Genomic DNA, 22196 nt, shown 5'->3' on the forward strand with positions numbered 1-22196 from the left:
TGGATTAGTTGATAGCAAGCCAATTTCCCATTTTATCCTACCTCTATAAAAGATAATTTTCATTACTAAAGGCAAGACATCATGTAACAAAGGGTTCATGCAATGTATTTATTACTTATCTTCTTGTAGGATGGTTTTCTTTTCACATTTCAGGAGAGATTAAAGCACAGGAAAATTATCTAGTTTAAGATTAAAGTCTAGGCCTTAGAACTTCTCATTTCTATACTGAATGGCTGGCTCATACATGGAGTTCTCTAACTAGAAAATGTGGTAAGTATATTCTAGTTGTATAGAAACAGTTGTAGACAGAAAGTGTGCTATCTCTTCAACTGCTATCCATGCTGAAAGAGAAATGGTATAGGTGGGTGATGGAGAAATAATCATCAGGTAAAATCATATATGTTAAATGTAAGTGGCAGAATTGGAGAGCAAATCCAACATGTATACTCATTCCACTTCTGAAGAAGAAATGAAGATATCCTTAAAGGAGAGGAAGGCTATGATAGGGGAAAGGGAGACTAAGGTATTACTTGTACTATAATCTTTCTTCTCATGTATTACAAATGAATGTAGTACTATGGTTCAGACTATAAGCTCTTGGCTAATGCTTTTAAAACACAGAAGAATCCCCAATCCATAAACTTCTTGGTCTTTAGGCCTGCAGACCTAAAATACCCTATAATATTATGGCATTTTACTAAGAAAGTGACCATTATACTTCTACTAAACTAAAAGTTACACTTTAATGAACATTTAAAATTTTCAAATAGTTGGCTAAGGAAAGATTATGTGAATACTCCAGAGTAAATATAATTCTCATTGACCAGAGAATACTCACAATCACTATTAAACCATCAAGCCTTTTCTGCCTTAATATTCGCCATGACAGACTAATGGGTTCAGTTTTTGCAACAATCACAGTGTAGATCTTCAGTATTATAATCCAAATTTACTTTTTGAGAAAAAAGTACAAATCCTAATCAAGTTTTACAATAAGCCTGGGAAGTAAAACTCTTGTCAGTTATTACATAATCATTCATTTTATGACAACATACCTTTAAAATTTCGCCAAGAACATACAGGCCCACTCTGATGTCTCATTATGGTGTAAGAGTGTCTCTAGGCTTTTCAAAGATATGCCAATGGAACAGAAGCTTTTCTAAGTCCTACCAAACTATTAGTATAGCCCTTTTAATGAACTTAAAATGTTTATCTCCAGAGGAACATCATGGCTAAGTCTGAAGACGTTCGTTACCAGGCTGGCTGCAGAGTGTGAGAAAGTTAGGAAAAGCAACTCCTAAAGACTGTTATATAAACTAGGAAATAGGGGGAGGCAGGGTGTTAGGATTAGGTGGGAAGGCCAGTTTAGAGATCTGTATTGGTGGAGGGAATATCCACACTGATGAAACCACAGATCCTTGGAAGTATATGCAATATATTTATTTATTAAAGGCACATTTACACCATGAAAGGTCAGGTTGTGCATAAAGACTGATACAATTAGAGCTACTTGATTTCTTCAGATATCATTTCAACACACCAGACATGGTTGATGAGATAAACCACCCAGATATTGAGTAGGGTTGTTGTACAAGATGGTCAGAGAATAAAAAAAAATCAAGTCACCTAGCTCCAAGTATTTTATTAGACCTTGTACTCTTTGATTTATAAGTTTACCCTATCTTCCCCCAACAATATTTCTGTGAGAAATTTTTCCTAAGCCACCATTAATTGGACTTCAAAGTGTCCATCTTCATTTTATTGGTAAAATAACCTGAATCATCTCATTAAGTTGTGAGCTCTTGTCTTCAAAGAAAGCTTGCCAAAAATGAAAAAACATCAGGATTACAGAAAGCTTACATTTTAAGAGCAACTCAAATTTAGGAATCCATAATATTCTCTTTTTGAGGGGGGAAGGTTTGAAAGCGTTCAGGTTTTATCTGAGTTCTAGCACCACTTTTTGGGAAGGCCACTTTATCTGTCTAGTTTTTGCTGTGCGGCAATTAATGACATTATCTGTACATTTCAACACAACTACTCCAATTAATATCAGCTCTGTACAGCAGAATTCTGGCTAGAGTCCCACTGCTATGCTTGTATAAGCTACTGTCTTTTCTTTGAAGGAGGACAGCTTCACAGCTTATTCTCTGAAAAGGTCTGTGGTGCTTGTGGTGCCTGTGAGCAGGTTGTTTTCCAAAGACTTGGTGATGCTTCATTCAGGAAGATAGACATTTCAAGATTCAATCCTCTTGTGCTATTGGCAGAAATCCCTCCAAAATGATCAGGAAATACAAGAATATCTGTTTTCAGGACACTTGAAACACTTTTTTAAAAAAAAGTGATGCCCTTATCCTTGAACTCTAAAATTTAGTTAAAGAACAAATGGTTCAGATAAAATTTAAAACTTCTATAAAACTAAAGTACAATTTATTGGAGGGAAATAGATTTTAAGCAAAACCCTCCCAACTCCCTCCAAAACAAAACTAAAAAGGGTATCTGCTTATACAAGAGCAATAAAAAAAAAATTAAATATTTATTTGAATAACAAGTTTTAAGTTCAAGCTGCAATGTTGGCAATGTAGATTTTAACACAGATCACAAAAAGCGTGCACAAAAAGTATTGGAGAAAAGGACAAAATAATGCTAGGAATTATGCTAAACAGCTGCTGATTTTTAAGAAAACGAAGATCTGTAACCACTATACAAAATATAAAATGTATTAAACACTACCATCCACAGAACAGTCTTTTTATTATTGATTATACTTAAAAATTGTTTGTGTAGTTAATTATATACTGAATTGTAAATGAATATTATACATTAATCCCCTTTTGGTCGGCAATTTCTTGCTAAACTATAGCACATCCAATTATATTGCAAAAAGTTAGCAATTTCCCCCCCTTTTAATAAAGAAAACAATTATTGATATTACAGTAAATATTATAAGGTCTACAAATATGAAATGAAAATTTCTCCTTCAACTTCAAAGTGCTTTCCATGCAGAGTTAAGCACTTGCCTTATTTAACTGAGTGCACTACTAAATCCGGGGTCGGAGAGATGCTCTTGGATCATAAGACTAGACTTTACAAATAAAAGACTGAAAGTAATCATGCAACCCTCTTACTACTACTGGGTATACCCACTGTTGTCACCTACCCATTCTGCCTTTCCAGAATACCATTCAAAACATCAAAAAATTATTAGACTTATAATGATAAATATACATGTAATGAAGACACAAACTGCTAAAGGACACTACTACTGGTAATGTCTGTGCTACGTGAAAGCACCTTTAAAAAGAGCCTATGCGGCGAGAGATAAGTGTCTAAAGATTCAAAATGAATCAACAGTATTGGATAACAATATAATTCTCAACTCAGAAGCTGCCTCAAGATTAGGTGCATCTTCAGTTAATGTAACAGGAAAAAAAGGCAATGGATTTTATTTTATTAATTGCATCCACTCACAAATTGACCTATGGTCACCAGATGCGTAGACACAATGAGATTTTTTTTTTTACAGTCTTTAATTGTAATGATGATAAAGGAATAGATCTATTTAAAAACAAAACCAAATAGCTATTTTTGTCTAGATTAAGAGGTGGCACCAGGTGTGGGATTCACATTTTGGGTGGCCACTTGTGGTGCTACTTCGATGATCCGGGGTTTGTCTATAATTCTGGCTGTACGGTTGCCTTTCTCTACAATCCCAATAATCCATGCTTGATGACCTTCCCCATATTTTGGGGACTTAATCTCTGCGCAGAATCGAGCTGCTTGCTCACGTGGTAAACAGATCAGAAGGCCTCCTGGCAAAGAAAAAAAGGATCATTTATTAGTTTTTTACTATTTCTGAGTAACAAAGTATTTCTGGTCTCTTTACCCTCTTCAGAGAAATAAACTGAATAGAAACCAACTTTTCTGTTCTATGAAGCACGTTTCTTTTATTTTCCTTAAGCTGAGGCCTACAGCCTGTTCTGCATTTCCTTCTGAAACAAATTTTCATTTTATTTAGCTATTTTCTGATGAAATATTTGGAGGCTTTCTCTTTAATTTTGAAAGCCTTTCATGAAACTGTGCAGGTAAATGTGGTGTGTTTAGGCATTGAGTTATGGAATTTGGACTAGTATCTATTTTTTCTGGTTTATGATTAAAATTAAAATGAAACCAAAAAACCAAAGTTAATTCTTCTAATTCTAAATAATCCTCTTCTCTTGAATCTCTAGTTCCCCTGTCTTTACTAAATACCAATGGGAGATCATTCCCACCATCCAAAATTCTTGGCTCATACTTGTATACTGCTAAATGGAACTGGAGGAAATAATGAAATCAGACAGTCCTTTGAAAATTTACACTAAGTAACCTCAACTGGGTCCTCACTAGAGGACCTACTAGACCCACAACTGACTTCCTACCCTATCTCACTTACGACATACATACCTTTTCTTCTCCCTTCAAACTCTATATGGCACCACTCCCCCTCTCTCCTGACAACTGAAAACCTCACCTCATATTTAATTGAAAAATTTGAGGCCATTTGCCAAGAGCTCCCTTTTCGCACATGACATAATCTCTACTATTTCCTCCTTCACTTCAGTCTCCAATGATGAGCTAGCAAGGCCAGTCTTTCTGCATCTACCCTGGATCCTACCTCATCACTTCTCAACTTCTCTAACAGATGCCACTGTTCCATGTTCCATTTACTGTCTCCCTGTCTTTCAATATAACCCCATGCCTAGAGGGCATTCTCTCCTAACTCCGCCTCAATGACTCCATAACTTGCTTTAACACAGAGGTCAAAGCCTATCACCTGTAGGAGGCCTTTTCTATCCCCCCAGGTGCTCTACATGTACTGGTTGTTTCCCTCATCAGAATGCATGCTTCTTGAGGGCAGGAGCTAACTGGTTTTTTTCTTTGTATCCCCAGAACTTAGCACAGTGCCTGGCACATAGTAAGTACTCAATAAATGTTTGTTGATTGATTTAATCTGTTTGATTTTCTATAAACGTGTCTTACCTTAAAATATATCTGAAAATATATTTTCTAAAAATCAGAGTAGATTAAAGACTAATGTGAGAGTCAAGAGACTTAGTTCAAGCCCTTGTTCTAATGCTCTGTACCTGTGGGCCTGACTGTGGGTATTCACCTCGCCTCTGTAGGCTTCAGTTTTCTTACCTGTAAAAAGAGGGAGTTGAACTAGATGATCTCTAAGTTCTCTTTCAATTCTCACATCCAATGTGCCTATGACCCAACTAATAACAACCCTAAGATACATCTAGGGAGCTCTTCTCCCTGCCTGCTAGGATCTGGCCGAAGAAACCTCTTTGGAATCAGTGGCAGCACATGAAACTTATCTGCCTATCTTTGCTATTCATAGAAACATCATTCCAAATTTGTTAGCCCACTGTTTTTACTGGATATTCATTTCATTGCCATCCCAAGCTGCAAAAAGAGTAAAACAAATACAAACTGATCTTTTTTAAAAATTACATTTCCACAGAAAAAGTGTTGAAAATAATTTTATTAATTCTGAATAGGGAAAACAAAGTTTAATTTGCTGGTAATTTTCTAAGACAAGAACTGTTGAAGTGCTCAAAGTTTTGTAATAGTAGGAAGACTACTAGAAAAGTTGATGTCTAACATAGCCTGTCAGAATTTTTTAAAAAACACACCATCTCAATGTACCTTGTATCTGTCTTTACATGGGCTCAGAAAAAAGAACAAAAGTCATGGTCACAGAAATAAAACAGAGAGTGAAGAAACAGAGAGAGGAACAAGAAGACTTAAAAGATTATAAAGTATAATCAGCAAATGGGGAAAAGAAACAGATGGAGAGGGTAATAACACTAGATGAGTTCTCTAGAAAACACATTTTACAGTGTGACGCTTAGAGTCTACTCCTGGTCTAGTACTATGTAGCAGGTGGTCATGTCTATAAGGTCATGTTTCTGTGGGATTCTGATTCTAACCAATTCAAAGACTAAGCTTCCAAGGATAACTCAGTGATCACAACCCACCTTCCATTTCATGAGAGAAGTTGAAGTTAACTGCCTGACAAAGCCATAGGAGAGGTACATTTGACCCTCAAACTATAAAGAAGCTCAAGGACATCTACACTAATCTTTCATTTAAAAAAAAAAGTGACATCAAAATCATGTCTTTTGTTTCTACATTGCTTCCCTGAAGTTTCCACAGAATTTCTTGGTACATAAAGCAATATGCCTTAAAAAAAAAAAAAAGACAAATATAATCCTACTGACCCACCATCAGAATGAAGCATGAGTTTTGAGATTTGCCAGCATTATTGATAAATTTGGATTGAACCACCCACACTCTTGACTAGTTTTCCCCACCTCTCCAACAAACATCACCAAACCCCAGAAATTCACATGCGGAGCATGTAACTGTGAGACCAGAGCTATAGGGTCCAGCTTAGTCAGAGCACAGAGTAAGGCTAAAGATGTTGTTCCACCCAGAAACTGAACCAATATCTTCGATCTCATTAGTGATAGGCAAAATGTGCCAAGTAATCTCACCTGATGTCTCTGGGCAGGTTCCATGCATAAGGCCAAACATGTTTCCACAGGCCTTACTAACAGCAGCCATCTTGGCCAACACTGGCAGGTTGTGGATGACAAAGGACACTTCATTCCTCTGTTGCTTAGCAAGGTTCTGTGCATGGCCCAAGATCCCAAACCCTGTGATGTCTGTGGCTGCATGTGCATTAAAAGTGTGCATAAGTCCAGCAGCTAAAAGAGGGGGAAAAAAAAGATGCCACTGATTATATGTATTTAGTTATCTAATAAAAAGACAAAATTTTCCATGTTTCCCTTCAACTGGAAATCATACATAGGCTGTTGAACTTAAGATTTCTCATCTGACAGGTAGCTGGCACAAAATTCACATGCTTTCCTCTATTTTCCCTCTTTAAAAACTAAATAAACAAAAAAACTTGGGCCTAGTTTTCCATCTTGTATGAACCACAACTTTGATTACTAGTAATTAACAGATTTAAAATTTGTGAAGGGATTTATTAAAGATTAAACTTCAGGAGATGATGGAACAAAAGACTATCTAGAACATCTTCAAATGTAAGATAACACAAAATTAAGCTGTTTTTGTAGTGACATCTTCTAAAATGCAGACTGGAAAAAGGATCTGGCATCAGAGCACATGGGTTTCAATCCCTCAACTGCCACTTACTAGCCGTGTGATATTGGGAAAATCATTTCCCCTTTCTGGGGCTAAATTTTCATTTGCAAATGAAGAGTTTGGACTAAATTATTTCTAAAATCCTTCCAACTCTAAACCCTCAGATGACCTTTTAATCTGAATGAGGTAATTGTAACAGTCCTAATTATTGTCATGATTAAACAGTTTAGGCAAAGTCCATTCAAGGTACTTTGCCAGCAGCAAAACAGGCAGACTTAAAAATAAGGGATGACTATGACTTCGTAAAACTTTGACTTGGATTTTCTAAGTTTTTCACAATTATCTCTTATACTTACTGAATAGGAGATCATAAAAGGAGATATGCTTTTGAAAACAAGTTTTATTGTTTCTTCTTTTAATTTCACTATCACTCCCCATCTCCTTGTGATAAAAGAGTAACATACAGCACAACAAAGGGATACATTGACCATGCTTGAGAATATAAGCCTCATTCAGTGTCTAGAATATTCCCCATCTCTCTATCAAGAGGATGAAAGTGTTTCATCATCTCTCTAAAAGTAGTTCTATCTCAAAAATCTGTGTTCACACGTGTGAGGACTCATTCCACAAAAGTATATTCTGTTCCACAAAAGTAGGCTGAGGATATTACTATTCAATTGTGAAATGGCAGGTCATGAGATGCACAGTCAAAAAATGTCACCTTGTGGCCACCTCTCTGATGATGTTACTCTTTCCACTTAACTGTACTGGTCCTTAGGCAACAGATAGACAGTCCAATTTTGGGTCTGCACCTAAAATCTTTTCAGTTTGATAAGCTTTGTCAGAAGTGAAAAAAAAAAAAAAGTAGCTGTGAGGATTAGCCAGAGGCTCTGCTTCACTGACACAACTCTTGATGGTCATCTCCTTTCCACAATGAGGCATTAAAAGTAGGATAGTAGAAGACAGAACTATCCATTATCAAGAGACCAAGTCAGTAAAGGAATGTCTATACTGAGGAACTGTATTCTTTTTGCAATACAAGGCTTAAGTGTCTCAGTAAATAATCCACATGAAAAATAAAGATAGATGTCATTTGTCACTCAAAAATCATTTTAAAAAATTTTTAAAAAACTGTTACCTAGTAATTAAGATCTATCTGCCTTAAGAGAAAACTATTAGAAGTTCTAAAAAACTGAACCGTGAGTTACTAGGGGAGAAGAAGATGTCAGGAAGAGCCATCAATCAGGAATCTGAAGTCTGAAGAAGGAAATGGAATCTTATGGAAAGAATCAAATAATTTTAAACAATTAATAGCTAAGATTTATATAGCATTTTAAAGTTTGCAAAGAGGTTTTACATATATTATCTCCTCTGAGCCTCATAATAATTCTGTGAAATGGATGACCTTATCCCTGTTTTACAAATGGGGAAAGTAAGTCAGAGAGGTTAAATTACTTGCCCAGGGTCACATTTCTACTAAGTATTCTATCAATTAAGCCAAAAAGTTGCCTTTTAATTAAAAATAAAAGATAAACTTTTATTTAAAAAAGCAATTTATTAGAGTAAAAACAGAAAAAGGAAATACAAGACACAAAGTTGTTCAGGGATTTCTATTCCCAAACCTTTTTCATAGTTCTTATAACTTTTTTGAAACTCAGAAGTAAAAGAGTAGAGCTGGGAAGGATTCTGGAAATAATCCCTAGAGAGGCATCACAACTATAGATATTCCTGGACATCTTGAGTCAGGCGGGTGAGATAAGGATCAAATCCTCCCTCCATTACTTAATAGCTGTATGACCATGGACAAGACACTGGCAATCTCTGAGCCTCAATGTCCTCATCTGAAAAAATAGGGATAAGACCACCAGAGGCAACTGTCTCACAGGATTACCATGAGGTATTTTTGACAAAAAGGTAATATATGTAAAGTACTTCACAAACTTTAAAACATCATGTAAAATGTCAGTTATTATTTTTATTTTATAGTCAAGGATTTCTATATGACATATATATAAATAAAAGTTAATTTCAATTAGAGAGTAATCTGTGTGGGGTGGCTAGGTGGCACAGTGAATAGAGCATTGGCCCTGAAGTCAGGAGGACCCGAGTTCAAATTCGACCTCAGACACTTAACACAAAAAAACTAGCCGTGTGACCTTGTACAAGTCACTTAATCCCCAAATGCCTTCCAAAAAGCAAAAACAAAACAAAACAAAACAAAAAAAGAAAGTAATCTGTGAGGAGGCAGAGTCAAGATGGCAGAATAGTAGAAAGCAATACAGTGAGCTTCCCTCCTCAACACAACCCCTTCAAGATTTAGAAAATGCACTGGACTGAACATTGATGGTGAAATCCAAGAAAAAGGCACAGTGAACAAGTTATTTCTAGCCCAGGTCAGGACAGGAAGCAAATGTAGAGGTCTGTGGACACCAGAGACTAGGTATGGCCAGCAATGGCCAGGAAAAGCACTCTAGCATTGACGAGCAGCTGTATAACAGGACAAGAGGAGGTCCCAGACCCATATTCGGCACCTTGACAAAAACAAGTGCCAACTGGCAGCTCTGTTGCCCACTTTTCCAGGTCAGAGATCTAAAGTAGACTAAAGGGGATACCTGCACCTAGTGGTGGCGTTCTGTGTTAAGATTGTTTGCAGGTCCTAGGCTATATATGGAAGAAGTTCAGAAGCAAGCAGTAGCACAGTGGTACAGATCTCAGGAGCAGAGCAGGGTCCTAGTCCCAGTTTTCAGCCTAGTCTGAAGTCTGCAGAGGAATAACCAGGGCAAGAATTCCAGACCAAAGAGGAGGCAGCAGTTCTGTCACTGAACCATCAGAGCTTTCCAGCTGGCTAAGAATCTAGCAGGAGAATAGCTATTTGGGTCAGTTGGGTCAGACCCACACCCAGGTCAAGAATTTGCAAGTTTAGACCAAGGGCTAGAAAACAGACTTTGTTATGGGTCAGATCACTTTGGAAGCACTGAAAAGTCATTTTTATTTGTGTTTACCTTTTCAAACAGTAAATCAGTTTATCCTCAGATCAGTTGGGGACCAGCTTTCAGATCCCTATGCTGAGCTGTCCCCGAGATCCTGGAATAACACAACACTCAACACTCACAAAAAACAGCAACAAGATAAGCCCAAATCTTCCTCCAAGAAATGTGCAGACCCTAGCCCTGACATAAAGTCTGAAGTCTGAAAATAAGAGGGAAGAATAAGCAAATAAAAAAAGAATCCCACTATAGGAAGGGACACTAAAGACATAAACCAAGGAGAAAAGAAGGACTCCAAAACATCTACAAAGTCTCAAAAAACAAACAAACCCAAAGCTTGAGCACAGATTCAATAAGAATTCCTAAAAGAAATAAAGTTTTTTTTTAAGAGTAAGGATATTCTTTTTCAAATAAATGAAAAGAAATTGCTGGAAGAAAAAAATAGGAAAATAAATAAAAGCTACGGAAGCAAGAATTGGAACAGAAATTAACAGCTTGGCAGAAAAGGTACAAAACTTTAACCAATCATCAAACTCCCTGAAAATCGGAATGGACCAAAGAGAAAAAAATGATTCACAAAAACAAGAAATATTAAAACAAAGTTAAAAGATTGGGTAAAATAGAAGAAAACATAAGACATCTTGTAGCAAAAACTGCCCTAACCAGCAGTTTGAGAAGAAAAAATTTAAGAATCAATGTGTTACCTAAATACCACAATCAAAAAAAGAGCTTATACATCATATTTCAAGAAATCTTAAGAGAAAACTGCCCAGATCTCATAGAACCAGAGGGCAAAGCAGAAATAAATGGAATCCACTCATCATCTCCTGAAAGAAACCTCCAAAACAAAAACTGCCAGGAACATCATAGCCAAATCCAGTGCTTCTAGGGCAAAGAAAAAAAATACTGTCATACAGCCTCAAATAAAGAATTCAAATACCAACAGATCCAGTCAGGATCACACACAATTTGGCAGCCACTACTCTTGTGTAATAGTAATGGAATATAAAGATCCCCCTGTATTGGCTTGGTTTTTGGTGTTAAAACCCAGAGCTTGTGAATCCAACTTGTGGGATGGACTTGTTGACGTGAAAAGAGAGGGCTGGACTGGGAGGAGCTGGTGATGTAAATTTAGAGAGACACGAGAAAGGAGAGAGGCAGAAGAACTTTTTGGAAGCAGCACCTTTGGAGGCAGAGAGAGACGGAGAGGATTGCTGAGGGCCACTTTGAATTGCCCAGGACTTTTGAGAGCTGCCACCCAGAGCTGCCAAGGACTGAGGAGACATGGCTGTTTTGCTAGTACTTTGTCTGTTTTGATGTTGTTTTGCCAGATTTGTCCACTGGTGAAAGACAGTCCTGTTGCTGCAGAAGTGTTGGAGCCTTGCTGTTGGTTCCAAAGCCCTGAAGAAGGATTTTCTTGTTGTATGTTTACAGAAATCCTGGAAGAGGGTTTTGCTAATGTTTTCAGGGGTCCTAGGACTGTTCTGCAGACAGAGAATGAATTAATGAAGAGACTGGCAATGTATCTTGTGGCCCTGCTAAGCTTTGTCTCCCCAGGAACAAAGATTGCTGAGAACTTGCCTCTTGTCAAGATGAAGAAAAGACCTCCATTTGGGTATTAAGTGCTGTAAGCTCTGTTGTAACTCTGGGGTAGATTCAATTGTGATCCAAGGGTGGGGAACTTTTGACCTTTTTGTGCTCTGTGATTAAACAAATGAATGTACTTTACTTTTGATTGGAAACTAATCACCATTTGAGAAGAGGGGCTTTGTGATGGACTAAATGAATGTACAGCCTAGGGGTGGAGTAGTATTTAGAAAAGGGACTTTGTAATTGATTAAATAAATGTAATGTCCTGGGGTGGGGTAGTACTTGATTAAATCAGGTAGTACTTGGAGATTATTGAATCATACTTAGTAAATGCTGTATTTTGAATTATGTCATATTTTGATCTTCTCTGTTGTTAATTTTTCACTGAATAAAATGGAGAGCACCTATGCTTGTATTTTGAACCTTGGGAAGTTGCCTTTGCTTGGCATTACATTACATTTTGGAGCCTGGAATACAATATTCTACAAAGTAAAGATGAGGTTTGTAATCATGAATAACTTACCTAGAAAAACTAAGTATAATCCTATGGGGGGAAAAATGAAATAGAGGATGTCTGTGCATTCCTGTTGAAAAGAAGAGCTATGCAGAAACTCTGAAGTTCAAACAGAGGAGTTAAAAGAAGCATAAAAAGATAAACACAAATGAACAGCTATAAGAGACTAAAAAAAGAAACTGCTTACATTCAAATATGGGGAGGTGATACATGTGTCTCCTCTGAACTCTATTCTCATCAGGAGTCATAGGAGTCTAATTAGACAAGGCCCAGGAGTGGCTCTGTTATGTCTGGATAATTATAAAAGAAAAATGGAAGGAGAAGGGAAGAGGAAGACAATGGGGTGGGGAAAGGAAAGGGAGGTTAGGGAAAATTCTTTCACATAATTGGGGTGCAAAAATAGACATCAATACAAACACGGAAGAGGAAATTTAAGAGGAGCAGCTGACACTTGAATCTTACTCTTATCTGAACTGGTCAAAGAAGAGAAGAATATACATATACAAATACACATTTGGGTATGGAAATACATTTTGCTCAATAGGGAAATTGGAGGGAAAGGAGAGAAGGAAGGAGGAGAATTGGAGGGAGAAGAGATTAAGGGAGGGATTAGTTCAAGCAAAACAAACTCTTAACTAAAGATTAATAGGAAACTATTTACAGCTCTTTTTTCACATGTCAAAGACTGGAAATCTGAATGAGTGCCCATAAATTGGGGAATACTGGTGAACAAGTTAGGGTTTACAAATAGGATAGAATATTGTTCTGTAAGAAATTATGAACAGAAGGACCCATATGCACAAAAATATTTATTGCAGTTCTTTTGGGGTGGCAAAAAACTGGAAATAAGGGGATGCCCATCAATTGGGGAATGGCTAAACAAGTTGTGGTATAAGAATGTAATGGAATACTACTGTGCTATATGAGAAACAGATGAACTTCTTCATGACCTGGAAAGACTTATGTGACCTGATGCTGACTGAGGGGAGCAGAACCAGGAGATCACTGTATACAATTACATACACATTGTAAGTTCTAAGAAAACTCCAAAAGACTCATGATGGAAAAGACTATCTACATCCAGAGAAAGAATTACAGAGTCTGAAAGCAGATTGAAGCAAACTATCTGCTCTCTTTTTGTTTTGTTTCTTCTTTCTCATGGTTCATTCTTTTGGTTATAATTCTTCTTTATAACTTGACTATTGTGAAAATGTGTAATGTGGGGGCGGCCAGGTAGCACATCGAGTAAGAGCACTGGCCCCAGTGTTGGGATGACCTGGGGATCAAATCTGGGCTCAGATACTTAGCACCCACCCAGAAACACCTGGCCTTGTAACCTTGAGCAAGTTACTTAATCCTGATTGCTTTAAAAAAAAAATGGAATTGGGGGGTGGAGCCAAGATGGCAGAGTAGAAACAGGACCTTTCCACCGCTCCAGCTTCCACCTTCCCCAACCCATGTAAAAAGGGGTCTCTAAACAAACTTTGGAGCTGCAGAACCCACAAAATGACACAGAGAAGCTAACCTCCCGCTGAGGACAGCCCTTCAGGCCAGCAGGAATCCAGCACAGCACTCTGGGAGCCAAGCCCAGCCCCATGCAGAGGCTTTAGCCCCAGGGCGGCCCTGACCAGGCGCCAGCCAGAGGGACTCCAGATCAGCAGCAACTATGGCCGTTTCCAGATTTATCAATACATAGATGCGAAGGACAAAGTGAGAGGTCAGTGCAGTCTGGCCTTTGGACCAGTAAGTGGGAGTGCTTGGCTTTTACCCCCTGGGGTGAGAAGCCGCTGAGACACCAGCACAACCAGCCAGCCCCATGTGGCAGCTTCAGCTCCTGGCCTGCAGAGTGTAGGGGGATCAAGCACCAGTCTGAGGGGTCATCGCTCTTGCTTTAACCTGCTTGGATCTGGATTGCAGTCTAGGGTGGAGGTCCTGGGGTGTGTGTCCAGCTTGCCAGAGCATGTGGAGACCTCAGAGAGGGCACCCATCTAATACCTCTGGCAGCTGAGAAAACCCCAGCATTTGGGACAAAAGCTCCCCTGTCTGGTGGCAGAGTCCTACTGTGGCAAAAAGCCCAAAAGTCAAGTAATTGAGTGGCAAAATGAGCAGGCAAAGGAAACAAAGCAGACAGAAGATTCCAACATTACACTCCTATTTTGGGGACAGAAAGGAGCAAAAGCATGGAACAGGAGGAAAACAGTGAAGTCAGAACTCCTGCACTAAAACCTTCAAAGGAAAAATACAAGCTGGTTACAGGCCATAGAGGACCTTAAGAAGCAGATAAGAGAAGTGGAGGAAAAATTGGGAAGAGAAAGGAGAACAATGCAAGAAAATTACGAAAAGAGAGTCAACAGCCTGACTGAAGAAAATAATACTGAAGAAAACAGACTGAAGAAAAACAGACTGACTCAAATGGCAAAGGAGGCTCAAAAAGGCAATGAGGAGAAGAATGCCTTAAAAAGCTGAATTTGCCAGATGGAAAAAGAATCTCAAAAGCTCACTGAGGAGAATCACTGCTTCAGAATTAGATTGGAGTAAATGGAAGCTAATGACTTGATGAGAAATCAAGATGCTGTTAAACAGATCCAAACAAATGAAAGAATAGAAGGCAATGTGAAATATCTCATGGGAAAAACCACTGACCTGGAAAATAGATCCAGGAGAGATCATCTAAAAATTAATGGACTACCTGAAAGCCATGACCAAAGTAAGAACCTAGAAATCATCCTCCAGGAAGTTCTCAAAGAAAACTGCCTGATGCTTTAGAACCAGAGGGCAAAATAGAGGTTGAAAGAATCCACCGATCACCTCCTGAAAAAGATCCCAAAAAGAAAACTCCTAGGAATATTATAGCCAGGTTCTGGAATTCCCAGATTAAGGAGAGAATATTACAAGCAGCCAGGAAGAAACAATTTGAATATTGTGGAAACACAATCAGGATAACCCACGATCTGGCAGCTTCTACACTGAGGGATCGAAGGGCTTGGAATATGATATTCCAGAGGTCAAAGGAGCTGGGTTTAAAACCAAGAATCACCTACCCAGCAAAACTGAGTATCATGTTTCAGGGGAAAATATGGTCATTCAGTGGAATAGAGGACTTTCAAGCATTCTTGCTGAAAAAACCAGAGTTGAATAGAAAATCTGACATTCAGATACAAGAAGTAAGAGAAGCATGAGAAAGTAAACAGGGAAAAGAAATCATAAGGAACTTATCAAAGTTGAACTATTAACATTCCTACATGGAAAAAACAATAATTGTAACTTATGAAACTTTTCTCAGTAGTTGAATGGATTAGAAATATATATATGTCTATATATAAGGGTATATGAATACACATGTGAATGTATGTATGTATGTTTACAGGTATACATAGATAGAAGGCACAGGACCAATTTAACAGGAAGGGATGATACTTAAAAGGTGAAATTAAGAGGTGAGAGGAATATAATGAGAGGAGATGAGGAGAGACAGATTGGGGTAAACTATCTCATACAGAAGAGGCAAGGGAAAATGGTTACAACGGAGGGGAAGAATAGGAAGGCAAAAGGGAACGGATCAACCTTATTCCCACTGAATCTGGCTTGAGGAGGAAGTGAAATACACATTACAAAGGGTATCTCACCCTCCAGGAGAGTAGGGGAGGAAGGGGATGAGAGGGGGGATGATGGAAAGGAGGGCAGGCTGGGGGGGAGGGAAGTTGGAAGCACCCACTTTTGAAAAGGGACGGGATCAAAGTAGAGAATAGAACAAGTGGGATGTGGGATAGGAGGGAAGGAAATATAGTCAGTCTTTTACAATATATCTACTATGTTATTGTTTTGCATTAGCCACACATGTATAACCTATACTGAACTGCTTATCTTCCCAGTAAGGGTGGGGGACAAGGAAATAAGGAAATGAATCTGGAATTGAAAGTTTTAAAATGAAATATTCAAATATATATGTATATATATATATATATATATTACACACACACATATATATATATACTATTATTAATACCATCTTACATGTAATTGGGAAATAAGATATACAGGCACTGAGGCATAGAGATCCACTGAAAAAGTCCAAAGGGGTATGGGAAAAAATATGGGAGAGAGCAGATTGGAGGATTTAAAAAAAAAATAAAAACAAAAAACGTGTAATGTGAAGGTATATGTAGAATCTATATTGGATTACATGCCATCTTGGGGGGGAGGGGAAGGAAATTTGGAACTCAAAAACTTGTGGAACTGAACGTTGTAAACTATATAATTTTAAAAGAAAAAAAAAAGAATGATGAATGGGACACCTTCAGAGGAACCTGAGAAGACTTAAATAAACTAATGCAGAGTGAAATGAACAGAACCAGTAGAACAATTTATACAATGACAATAATGTGCAGAAGGAGGAGGAGACAGGGAAGGAGAGAAAAAGATAGTGAAACTGTGATTGACAGTTTCCTTGACAAAAATTCTTATAACTTCATCTATTTATTTCACACATCTGAGAGGATCTAAAGGTAGACCATTGTATGACCGAGCACTCCTCAGCTACAATGCATGATCAATTCAATTCTATGTGAATAAAGAAAATGTTTTGGGGTAGAATTCTTTTAATTCGTTTTTTGTTTTGCTAAATATTAAAAACAAAAACACAACAAAAACTTTATTGGGAAGTATTCATTTGCTATTTTAGAAAGTTGTAAGACTTAAAAAAAATGAGTAGTGCTTCACTCTTGATTCTAGAATTGAAATATGGTACTCCCTAAGTATAAATGAAAGGTAACCAATCAATCAACAAATATTATTAAGCATTTATTATGTGCTAGATTTTGTTAAGTACTGGGAATACAGAGGAAAGGCAAAAATAAATGCAGCCCCTGCTCCTAAGAAACTTAAAATTTTAATAGAGGAGACAACATGTACATAAAAACGTATATCCAAGATAAAGTAGGTAGAAGGTGACATTAGAGAGGAATTGGCCATCTGAGGATAATGAACTCCTGACTTAAAAATCAAGTTACTATCTTTGTCATGCATTTCTACCCCTCTGTAGGAGACAGTCTTACCACTCTAATTTTTCTGTTTCATTCATAGTGAAGTTTTTTAATAGCTCTTATCTTAGTGGAGGTCATAATAACTATATACACAAAACAGTGAAAAGGCTTTAATTATAACAAGATCACTAAAACAGCAAAAAACACAAACAACAACAAACCTCATATTCCAGTAAAGGTAATGGGAGAAAAATGGAATGATGTTAAGGAATGACAAGCATGGAATTACCCTTTTACATATCCCAAGTCAAAGAATCAAAACAAATGGAATAGTGTTAACATGATTATTGTGCAAATATTAGGGGCTGCATAAACTTTTTTTTCTTTTATTTCATCTGTATATTTCCTGAAACTTCAAGGACATATGAATTATAAAAATTTAGATCCGAATGTAAGCTTAGATGTCAACTCATCATTTCCCACCCAATTGCTCTCCCTTTCATGATCCTCAGAAACTCATTATTCTGCAAGATGAAATCAACTTTGGAGCTCAGATCTTTATATTCCCTGTCCCTGGAGTCCTTCCCTTTCTCTGACTGGAGAGGGTGGCAAGTGGACACTGGAGAGCTCCAACCAGATCCTCTACCATTTAAGGAAGACATTCAGGGAATTAATCTCTTCATTTCCCACCTGGCTGCTCTCCTGGATTTCCTGCTGTACAGAATCTCATCATTTTGAAAATAAATTCAAGTCTGTAACTCACACCTCCTCTGATCACATTCTGCTTCAGTTTTTGGATAATCTCATTCACCCTGGTTGACCCCTTCCCTTTCTTACTTCCTTTTATGTGTCTTCCTCCATCAGACTGTAAGCTCTTTAAAGGACAGAGACTGTCTTATGCCTTTATTTGTATCCCTAGTGCTTAGCACAGTGCCTGGCGTGCAGTGGTGCTTAAGAAATGTTTACTGACAATTCAACTGAACTGGTCCCCACACTTTGCAGGTAAGGAAACTATCACTATCTTCCTCTACCATCACACTTTTCAACACAGTTAAATGCAAATCACAGTCTCTATCAGTCTCACAAACAACCTGCCATTTTTTTGTCTTCTTTAGCACCATTTTGGACATTTTTTTAAAGCAATCAGGATTAAGTAACTTGCTCAAGGTTACACGGCCAGTTATTTTAGTGTGGGTGTTGAATATCTGAGGCTGGAACCAATCCCAGGTCTCCTGATGCTGGGGCCGGCACTCTTACTCACTGCGCCACCTGGCTGCCCTCATTTTTGACATTTTGAAGGTACATATAACAAAAGCAATCATCTGCATAGCATCTCAAGATTGTAAAACACTTACATCACAAAATATTAGGCCTAGAAGAAATGTCAAAATCCTCTAGTTAAAACCTGTCATTTTACAAAAGAGGAACTGAAGTCAAGGGAGATACGAGATTGGTTCAAGGTGCCTAGTCAGCCAGTGGCAAAGACAGAAACAAACCCAAGCTGTCTGACTCCAAGGTTTAGGTTCTTTTTCCACAGAGCTACAATCCTGTAAGATTAGGCAGGGCAAACATCATATGGATGACGAAACTAAGATCGATCAGAGTTAGTGAGTACCTGAGTCCAGACTTGAAGCACAGTATCATGTGATGTGGTGGTAGCAAGGCCTCTTCTAGTCCAACTCCCCCACTTTACGTACTCCAATGGCAAGGGCTCTTTCTACCATACAAGTCCCTTATATCTAGCTGTTCATAATTCTAGGGCACCAGACGCCAAGATTTTACTAAACTGCTCTACAAAGAAGTAAATGTTCACATGCTGGTGCTGCCTTAGTCTCAGAGTAGAAATAAATCCTACTGATTCCACAAGAAGTCAACATGTCCAAAACAGAATTCATTACCTCCCCCTCCTCTTTCAAACTTCCCTATTTCATTTGAGGCCACCATCAACCTTCAAATTACTAGCTTTGAAAGCTTGGCATCATCTCATATATCCAGTCAGTCATCAAATCCTGCTTTTTTTTTTAAAGCTTAACAACCCCTCTTTCATTCATACTCTTCTCACATTACTCATATAGCCACTGCCTTAGTTCAGGCCCTCCTCACCTCTCATAGGGAATGAATCAATCTATCAATCTATCTACCCATCTGTCTATCCGTCTACCCATCTATCTATCTCATTTTGTACTCTGAGTCCTTCACCTCTCTATCAGGAGCTAGGTAGCATGTTTCATTATTTGTCCTAATTGGCTTCCCTACCTCAAGTATCACCCTGCACCAATTCATTCTTCAACAAAACTGGAAAAGCGATTTTTAAAAAATGTAGGTCTGACTATACTACTAACCTGCACTGGCTCCCTGTTGCCTCTGGGATCACATATAAGCTCCTCTGGTTGACTCTTAATGCTCTTCATGACAGAGCTCTAATCTACCTCTCCAGAGACACAAAACGTACCTATTTTAAGTAGGAAGAGTTTCCTTCTTGGCATTTGTATTCTTAGCTCCTGGCACAGTCCTTGGGCTTTCGTTATTCAACTTTGCTTCATGGAATCCTTTACCTACATCAAGACCCAGCTAAAGCCTGAAACCTCTCATGATCTCAACTGCTAGAGTCCTGCCCCTCTAAATCACCCAATGTTTATTATGCATCTACCCTGTATACACTTATGCATGTGGGTGTTTTCTCCCCCTAGAGAACATAAGCTAATTGGGACTAAGGGAAGTTTCATCCTTGTTTTTTATCCAGCACCTCCCCCAATACCTTGCACATAGCAGGCACAAAAAAGGTTTGCTGCCTGAAGTATCAATTCTAACATGTTTATCAGCTTTAGGTAGAGGGATCATATCTTATTCAACTGAACAAACATTTATAAAGCAAGCACCTGAATGCAATATCACTGTAATAGGTTTGGGAGAAAATAAAAATTTAGACAAGACACAATTTCTACTTTATCAAAAAAGTAATCTAATAGAACAAGTGCAAACCACTAGAACACAAAACACTACGTAATAAATATATTAGGGAAGGATCAGAACAAAGTGCTTGCTATACGGAGTTAGGGGGAAAGGTTATTGCTGATGGGAAAGAATCTCAGAAGGGCTTTAGAGACAGGTTGGGATTCGCCAGGAGGCAGCTATGTGGATTAGTGGATAGATCAATGGGCCTGGAGTCAGGAAGACCTGATTTCAAATCTGGCTCCAGATGCTTACTAGCTGGGCAAGTCACTTAAGCTCTGTTTGCTGGAATTCACTGGAGAAGGAAACGGCAAACCACTCCACTATCTTTGTCAAGAAAACCCCATGGATGGCACTGGAGTGCTATGGTTCATGAAGAGTTGAACAACAAAGAGATTCACCAGAAAAGATAGGAATGGAAGACATTTTAGGATGAGAGAATGTTGTAAGCAAGGGAAATTTACGTGCCAGGCAAAAGCATTTAGTAGTGCTGAGTGAGGAAAGCAGAACCAGGAGAACTTTGTACACAATTACAGACACATCGTATGCGTGATGACTAACTTTGATGGACTGAGCTCCTCTCAGTTATAAGGCAACTACAAAAGATGGATATCCACATCCAGAGAAAGAACTAGAGTCTGAATGGAGATTGAAGCAAATTACTTGCTCTCTCTCTTTTGTGTTTTGTTTCGTTCCTTCTTTCTTGCTGTTCATTCCATTGGTTATAATTCTTTACAGCTTGACTAATGTTTAATGTGAAAGAATTTGTAGAACCTATATCAGACTGCATGCTGCCATGGGGGAAGGGGGAGAAAATTTGGAACTCAAGGGATTGTGGAACTGAATGTTGAAAACTAAAAGTAAATAATTAAAAAAAAAAAAGTATTTAGTAGTTAATAGGGTAGCCACTGAAGATTTCTGAATAGTGACATGACCAGATCTATGCATATTTCAATGGAAAAAACAGCAAATGCCTATTATGTACAAAGCACTAGGGACAGAAAGACCAAAATAAAATACTCCTTGCCTTCAAGGAGCTTACATTCCATTTAAAGGAGTTAACACGATTTTGTCTCTGGTTTTTGCTAGTGGCGTCACAGGTCACCAGCAGCTCTACTGGAGTCACCCTCGAAAATCTGGCCAAGGGTCTCGGGTTGTTCCAGAGTCTGTTCAAATAGGCATGGTCCCTGAACATGTGCTGTCAGTGCTTCCAGCAGTTTGTGAAAGACATTGGCTTTGTCAAGTTGGACTGTTATATTTATGGATCTTGCTTTAGTGATTACACTGACCATCAGTGATTACCATTTTACTGGATTCTGGACAACTATTTGATCTACCCACCTATAGATGTGATCCTGTTGTAAACATGCTATGCTAATTTGCAAATATAATTTTAAAAGGTCATCCTCAATTATTTAAAAAAAATAAAGGAGTTAACATACTTTTTGAGATTCTCTGGGTGCTTCTGAAGTCAAGAGAGTAGTGATCAACTATGCAAAATTCAACAAAGTGCTTAAGAACCATAAGGATTGGGGGGAAAAAGGCTACTGGGATCACTGATGAAGTCACTGGGGAGCACTGAAAAAACAAACTGTGGTGGTGACAAAAGCCAGATTGCAAGAAGTCAAGGGGAAAATAGAGGTATAAGGAAGTGATTAATAGTAAAAGGGGAGAGTGAGAGTAAAAGGACCAAGGGACAGGATTAGGGAGACCCGAGGACATCTATGGGCAGGCAGGAAGGAGCCAGGGGCAAAACAAAGACTGAACTTGGATGAAATAAGAAAGAAAGCTGCTAAACAAAGTGCTGGAGGTGACAGGAGGAAATGGGAACAAGTACACAGCAACAGGGAAGATTCTTCTGGGATGAGAGCAAAGCAAGAGAGAATGGATGATAACAGAGGGAGGAATGAAGGTAAAGGAATTTCTTTTGGATGGCCTCAATCTTCTCAGTGCAGCAGGAAGTGAATCAACTTTTAAGGGGTGATGATCAAGTTGGATGTTTGAGAAGTTCAGAAAAGC

At 38.2% G+C, this 22196-nt stretch overlaps 1 protein-coding gene and 1 pseudogene across 3 annotated transcripts in view; one reads left to right on the top strand and one right to left on the bottom strand.

The window, feature by feature from the left end:
- Positions 1-2514: 2514 nt before the first annotated feature.
- Positions 2515-22196, bottom strand: part of LOC138175999 (selenide, water dikinase 1) — a 46052-nt gene continuing 26370 nt past the window's right edge. For 2 of the 3 annotated variants that reach the window (XM_069106670.1, XM_069106671.1), the window contains exons 8-9: positions 6537-6749; positions 2515-3809 (exon numbers count right to left, since the gene is read on the bottom strand). In XM_069106670.1, the coding sequence (XP_068962771.1) occupies positions 3595-3809; positions 6537-6749 (428 nt within the window). In that variant the 3' untranslated portion in view covers positions 2515-3594. The remainder of the gene's footprint in view (positions 3810-6536; positions 6750-22196) is intronic. The other variant, XM_069106672.1, reaches the window with a different exon arrangement.
- LOC138176061 (small ribosomal subunit protein uS14-like) lies at positions 18184-22062 on the top strand (annotated as a pseudogene).

This window comes from Petaurus breviceps, unplaced genomic scaffold, assembly GCF_028583685.1.
Source record: "Petaurus breviceps papuanus isolate PSGF00001 unplaced genomic scaffold, PetGlider_PUasm1.0 80, whole genome shotgun sequence".
NCBI lineage: Eukaryota > Metazoa > Chordata > Mammalia > Diprotodontia > Petauridae > Petaurus > Petaurus breviceps.